This window comes from Macrobrachium nipponense, chromosome 13 (assembly GCF_015104395.2).
Source record: "Macrobrachium nipponense isolate FS-2020 chromosome 13, ASM1510439v2, whole genome shotgun sequence".
NCBI lineage: Eukaryota > Metazoa > Arthropoda > Malacostraca > Decapoda > Palaemonidae > Macrobrachium > Macrobrachium nipponense.
In genome coordinates, this window is record NC_087206.1 from 31,694,364 (window position 1) to 31,701,678 (window position 7,315).

Below are 7,315 nucleotides of genomic sequence, written 5' to 3' on the forward strand. Positions count from 1 at the left end.
CTTGCTGGCAGGTTATTTATTTGTTAAATGTTGTATTCTAGTAGCATATCTAATAGCTTTTCGAATTGCCTCTTATCTTCTGCACTACTATTACTTTCTTTTTTATATGTATAAGTACAACCACAATCTCCTATTCGTTCTTTCCAGTCTACGAAAGGAAAGTTGAAGTCTCCAGATATGAGGAGGAAAAGCAGGAAGAAAAAGGAATGGCTTAACAGACAATGCACACGAAAGTGGAGTAGGAGGAGGAGGAAGAAGAAAAAGGAATCTCTTAACAGACGATGCAGACGAAAGTGGAAGAGGAGGAGGAGGAGGAGGAGGAGAGGGAGGAAGAAAAAGGAATGGGTTAACAGACAAGGCACACGAAAATGGAGGAGGAGGAAGAAGAAAAAGGAATCTCTTAACTTACGATGCAGACGAAAGTGGAAGAGGAGGAGGAGGAGGAGGAGAAGGCGGAGGAAAAAGTAAAGGCTCAACAGACAATGCACACGAAAGTGAAATAAAAGGTGGAAGAAGAAGAAAAAGGAATCTCTTAACAGACAATGTAGACGAAAGTGGAGGAGGAGGAGAAGGAGGAGGAGGAGGAGAAGGAGAAAGATAAAGGAAAGGCTTAACAAATAATGCACACGAAAGTGGAGTAGGAGGAGGAGGAAGAAGAAAAAGGAATCTCTTAACAGACGATGCAGACAAAAGGGGGGGAGGAGGAGGAGGAGGAGGAGGAGAGGAGGAGGAGGGAGGAGGAGGAGGAAGAAAAAAGGAATGGCTTAACAGACAATGCACACGAAAGTGGAGTAGGAGGAGGAGGAAGAAGAAAAAGGAATCTCTTAACAGACGATGCAGACAAAAGGGGAGGAGGAGGAGGAGGAGGAAGAAGAGGAGGAGGAGGAGGAGGAGGAGGAGGGAGGAAGGAGAAGGAGGAAGAAAAAGGAATGGCTTAACAGACAATGCACAAGAAAGTGGAGTAGGAGGAGGAGGAGGAGGAAGAAGAAAAAGGAATCTCTTAACAGACAATGTAGACGAAAGTGGAGGAGGAGGAGGAGGAGAAAGAAAAAGGAAGGGCTTAACAGACAATGCACAAGAAAGTGGAGTAGGAGGAGGAGGAGGAGGAAGAAGAAAAAAGGAATCTCTTAACAAGACGAGGTGCAGACAAAAGGGGGAGGAGGTGGAGGAGGAGGAGGAGGAAGAAGAGGTAGGAGGAGGATGGAGGAAGGAGAAGGAGGAAGAAAAGAATGGCTTAAACAGAAACAATGACACAAGAAAGTGGAGTAGGAGGAGGAGGAGGAAGAAAAAGGAATCTCTTAACAGGACAATGTAGACGAAAGTGGGGGAGGAGGAGGAGGAGGAGAAAGAAAAAGGAAGGGCTTAACAGACAATGCACAAGAAAGTGGAGTAGGAGGAGGAGGAGGAGGAAGAAGAAAAAGGAATCTCTTAACAGACAATGTAGACGGACGTGGAAAGTAGGAGGAGGAGGAGGAGAAAAGAAAAACGGAAGGGCTTAACAGGACAAGCACAGGAAAGTGGAGTAGGAGGAGGAGGAGGAGGAAGAAGGAAAAAAGGAATCTCTTAACAGACGAATGCAGACAAAAGGGGGGAGGAGGAGGAGAGGAGAGGAAGGAAGAAGCCCAGGGGAAAGGAGGAGGAGGAGGAAGGAGAAGGTAGGAAGAAAAAGGATGGCTATTAACAGACAAATTGCACAAGAAAGTGGAGTAGGAGGAGGAGGAGGAGGAAGAAGAAAAAGGAATCTCTTAACATACAATGTAGACGAAAGTGGGGGAGGAGGAGGAGGAGGAGAAAGAAAAAGGAAGGGCTTAACAGACAATGCACACGAAAGTGGAGAGGAGGAGGAGGAGGAGGAGGAGGAAGTAAAAGGAATGGCTTAACAGACAATGCACACGAAAGTGGAGTAGGAGGAGGAGGAGGAGTAGGAGGAGGAGGAGGAAGTAAAAGGAATGGTTTAACAGACAATGCACAAGAAAGTGGAGTAGGAGGAGGAGGAAGAAGAAAAAGGAATCACTTAACAGACGAGGCAGACGAAAGTGGAGGAGGATAAGAAGGAGGAGGAGGAGGAGGAGGAAGAAAAAGGAAGGGCTTAACAGACAATGCACACGAAAGTGGAGTAGGAGGAGGAGGAGGAAGAAAAATGAATCTCTTAACAGATAATGCAGACGAAAGTGGAGTAGGAGGAGGAGGAAGAAGAAAAAGGAATCTCTTAACAGACGATGCAGACGAAAGTGGAGGAGGAGGAGGAGGAGAAGGAGGAAGGAAAAAGGAATCTCTTAACAGACGATGCAGACGAAAGTAGAGTATGAGTAGGAGGAGGAGGAGGAGGAGGAAGTAAAAGGAATGGCTTAACAGACCATGCACACGAAAGTGAGGAGGAGGAGGAGGAGGAGGATGAAAAAGGAATGACTTAACAGACGATGCAGATGAAAGTGGAGTAGGAGGAGGAGGAGGATGAAGAACGAGGAAGGGTTTAATAGACGATCACACGAAAGTGGAGTAAGAGGAGGAGGAGGAAGAAAAGGGAATGGCTTAACAACGCGAAAGAGGAGGAGGAGGAGAGGAGGGAAGGGAGGAGGGACCCAACCTCCCGAGAGCCGTTGCTATTAGACGCTGTGGGTGAGCGAAGCGCAGGGCGGCGGTGAACGAAGTCCCGGGACATGGCGTGTGAAGGCGCAAGAACAAGTTGACGCGGGTTAACAAGGCCACCAGTGTAGCCGCGACCAGGGTGGTCCCCCCGCGCTGTAAATCATTACTCACCCCCGCCATGCCTGACTGATGGGGGAGTCGTTGGGGAGAGTTCCGAAGGAGGGGCTGAAGAGAGAAGAAGGATGTGGCACGGGAAGATAGGTGGTGGGCTTAGAGAGTGAGGAGGAGGAGGAGGAGGAGGCCAGGGAAACCGACTCGAAGGAAAGGCTTTTGTTTCACGTTCTGATCAAGGATGTTCTCAAGCACCGGGGCACCTCCGGGCATTTAGCGCTCAGGACAGTGAAAATTGGGATCCAAAAAATCAAGAGGATAGGTAAAGTACAGTTGTCTCGAGGAGGACCTCGGAGAAAACCCCAAAGTTGCACTACAAAATAAGTCAGAGGGGTTGGACAGCAAGACGGATAAAAGGTGAGCGGGAATGTTTCGATGTCTAAAATAACAGAACGGCACCTATAATGACTGTCAGAGAGGGTTGCAAACTGTATCATATTTAATGACGCTCCCGTTTATCTGAAGGTGCAGAATAAGTAATTAACTAAATTAAGTAATGAATTTTCTAATATTTCAGATTCAGCGGAGGAGACACTCCAGCAACAGGGAGAGCTTTCTTTGGGCGTTGTACCTGACCAACAATCAAAAGTTCCTACGGAGGGTAACAGCGGCGACTCCTCATAATAATATCTTTAGCTCTCACAAGCGTTTAGTGCAGACATCATCAATTCGATATCTGACAAAAATGTGTTTGAAATCACAGAGTTTTGAGAGACTATATGCCATACATTCTCTTCCACTGCAGACTGTCGAGGAAACATGATGGGATGGAATGGAATAGAGAGTTTAGGGCAAAGGCCAAGCACTGGGACCCAACAGGTCATTCATTGCTTCAAATTGAGTGTTAGGCTTGAAAGGTGTAACAGGATAATCATCGTAGTTGCACGATGAAACAACTGTTTAGAGAGGGTGGATAGCAAGGTGGAAGGAAGATAATATGAATGGAGGTACAGTAGAAGAAATAAAAGGGGCGGCAGCTAGGGGCCGAAGGAACGCAGCAAAGAACCTTTTGTAATACCTACGGTGCATCCCGTGAGGCCCACTGACGGCACTACCCCACTACGAGGAAAGAAACATGATGACATTTGCGCGTGATCAATAGAGGGTAAAACAATGTCTGTTTTACTTATTTACAATGAATTGACTGGTCTTCTAATAGAACCCGCATATCGCCAAATTAATTATTGTTTATTTTAATTTCTGGGAATTTTACATTTTATTTTCAATTCTTTGTCTTTCTTGTCTTTTATTCTTTCTTTTTTATTTCGAATGATTGAACTGAAACCTACATAAAAAATAGTGTGAATTTACTAATCTGTTGTAAGTCAAGAAATCTGAGGGACATTTTAAACCTTCAAAACCAATAACATTTATGAAAAATTAGTTAATTAAATGAACTATTGATTTTCCCCGCACTTATTAATCAAAGGACAACACACTCCTCCGTAAGCCACATGACAATTTAAGGAAATCTTAAGACTACTTAAGGGAATCTAGCTTTTACTTTAATTTTCTCCAATGGCCAGTGGCCCAAGTGATCCAACGTTCCTGACGAAAGCAAGCACAAGAACGTAAAGCAAATAAAAGGGTTTAATCTCGAAGTGAATGTCACATTTCCCGAAGCATGGAAGGTTTATATCTATAGAAAACAAAGGGAAAAATAGAGTTCCAAAGCTTCAAAGTAGAAGAAAATAAATAATTCCTGAGAATTCCAAAGCTTAAGAGCAGAGGAATAGAAACAATTCCTGAGATGAGACTTCAAAGAGAGAGAGAGAGAGAGAGAGAGCAAGAGTATGCAACTAGGTTATAGCAGATGAATCGATATTCGACGTACACTTGGTCTTTTCATTTCATCCCAGAAAAGAGAAACTTGAATACTAAAGCACAGATCACTGTCTCCTTACCATTTGGATATAGCGCGTTATTGCGATAAGAAAAACATTTCTAAACTGTAAATGATGACAGGTTTATGACTGATAGTTACAGCAGGAAAGAGAAATTATATAAGGAAAAAGGTGAGTTACTTTTGGAAAAAATACATTTTCAATTGCAACCCATCCACCATTAAAATATTGTCATAGTCAAACGTTAAGCATATTACTCTTGTTAAAAAAATCATTATAAAAGTAATGTGATAAAGTGCAGTATCGCAGTCTGACTCATTTACGAAATCTGGAAATTCAAAATAGAAATAAAGAGATAAAAATATAAATAAATTTTACAAGGACCCCTTAAATCCTAACTATCATTGATTGGAAAAATAAGACCTTCTCTTAAGTTATATCAATGGTGATGACATCCTTATAAAGCGCAATGTTGCATCAATTTTAAGACAGAATAATAACTTGAGCCTTCTGAATAATGTCTACCATTTCGTTTTGCATGCAATATGATTTTTCTATTACTGGGAGGAAGGCTTAGTATCTTGGAATCAACGGATGAAGACCTGATTTGATTTATGAAAATTCGGATATAAAGCCAAGTACTGGGGCAGTTTCAGCCATTCAGCGCTTAGACTGCGAAAAGAGGGTGTTGGAGTGGTTGGACAGCAAACTGTGTGAAATGAAGCAGAAATAGAAATAAAGTGAAAGCATAAAAATGGGTGCAAGCTTCACCTTGGTAATGCCTACGGTGCAAAGGTACGAAGAAGTGAGCAAATATTCAGTCTTTAAACACAGCATTACATCGCCGTCGTATTGTTTAGCAGATGTTATGTCTGACGCTTCCGAAGTTGTAGTTCCTAGTATTCGTGCACTGTATTGGCGTAATTCCAAGTTTCAGCCGTTAAAAATATTATATCCATTTTTTCTAATGTCAAACCGTTTACTGTGGCCACAGAGAAAAAATAGGAAACCGAACAAATATCGCTACAACGTCACCCACACTTTAACAGCTGAACAGTAGTTGAACATCGTATGCAGAAACCTTCCACAACATTAACCTTCTACACCTACACATGATCAGCTTGACGAACAAAGGCTACTAAAATCATGAAAGCCGGTACACTTGTCCCTTTAAACCTGCGTGACGTCAGAATAGTAGGCCATGCCATTCAAATGTGTTCCGAATTTCACTAGTTAGGTAAAGCTAAAATGTTAAACGTTTTCTAAGGACACAGGAAGAAACAAAATAGCGAGAGCGCTATCTCAAGGAAAGATTTTACCCTAACTAAAATATGAACATCACTGTATATATATTTCTATGTATGTCTCTCTTACTGAGCGCCTATATCCACAAAACCTCCTTGCTGTCCCAGGGCCCCCTTCACGGAATTTTACAAATCCTCATCTAATCTTAATACCTTGTTGTACAAACGCAATATATATATATATATATATATATATATATATATATATATATATATATATAGATATATATATATATATATATATTATATATCACATATATATATATATATATATATAGATAGATATATGTATATATATATATATATATATATATATAGATATATATATACATATATATATATATATATATATATATATATATATATATATATATATATATACAAGCACACAAGCGTGTATACTACATATTTTTCATTTCTATAAACTACTTATTTAACTTTATTGAAATACTTTTAATTATCATAGATATATATATATATATATATATATATATATATATATATATATATGCACTATATATATATATATATATATATATATATATATATGCACAAGCACACAAGCGTGTATACTACATATTTTTCATTTCTATAAACTACTTATCTAACTTTATTCAGCTACTTTTACTTATCCTGCCATAGCTATACTGAAACGCAGACACGCACGCACGTCAGCTAATCAGCCAAGTACCCATCCAAAACAGAACGATAATAACAAGAACAAGAACCCAGTCTGCCAAGACTTCCTTCTCTCTCTCTCTCCTCATATGTGCGAGAAGATTTACAATCCACTCCTTTTTTGGGGTTGCGATTCAAATCCCGTTTAATTGCCGGATTCTTTTCCAATAACTCGGTCATGATTAAAACTTTCCCCGCTACTCTTAAATATGGAATCCTATCATTTCAATATCATTCGCTCTTTAATCCCGTTCGTTTGTTGTTATTGGGGAAGCTTCTCCCTTCCCTGCGTGTGATTAAGGCTCCTTTTCTTTTATCTCTCCCGGGCGCGCGTTCCCCATTTTCAGCAACATAATACACATCTTCCATTCAGCAGTTTGCCGTTTAATCCCCGATGGAAAGGGCTTTCTTCTCGCGGGCGAAGGAAATGGGAGAGGGAATAACATAAACATCCACACCCAAGAACTTACTCACTCTCAATGCATTTATTTTTCAATCCTTCTCTCGTTCAAGAGTAATTGTTAATACCGTCCGATTCCCTCTCGATTACTGGTGAGTTGAAATGTTCGGCAATCCAATTAAAAATGGCGATAACTTTTTCCGGCAAGTTACAAGAGCAAAAAAAACTTGTGCATGTTTCAGTGTGCGCGCAAACCCGTTATGGGAAAGCATAAATGTGAATTTAACGTTTATACATAAACGTATAACTGAATCACGAAGATATGGAAC

The 7,315-nt window shown here is 40.8% G+C and overlaps 1 protein-coding gene across 1 annotated transcript; it reads left to right on the forward strand.

The window, feature by feature from the left end:
- The first annotated feature begins 410 nt into the window (after positions 1–410).
- Positions 411–3,384, forward strand: LOC135225288 (uncharacterized). Its single transcript, XM_064264618.1, has 3 exons — positions 411–464; positions 848–1,265; positions 3,278–3,384. The coding sequence occupies exons 1-3, from the start codon at positions 411–413 to the stop codon at positions 3,382–3,384; spliced, it is 579 nt and encodes a 192-aa protein (XP_064120688.1).
- The last annotated feature ends 3,931 nt before the right edge of the window (positions 3,385–7,315 follow it).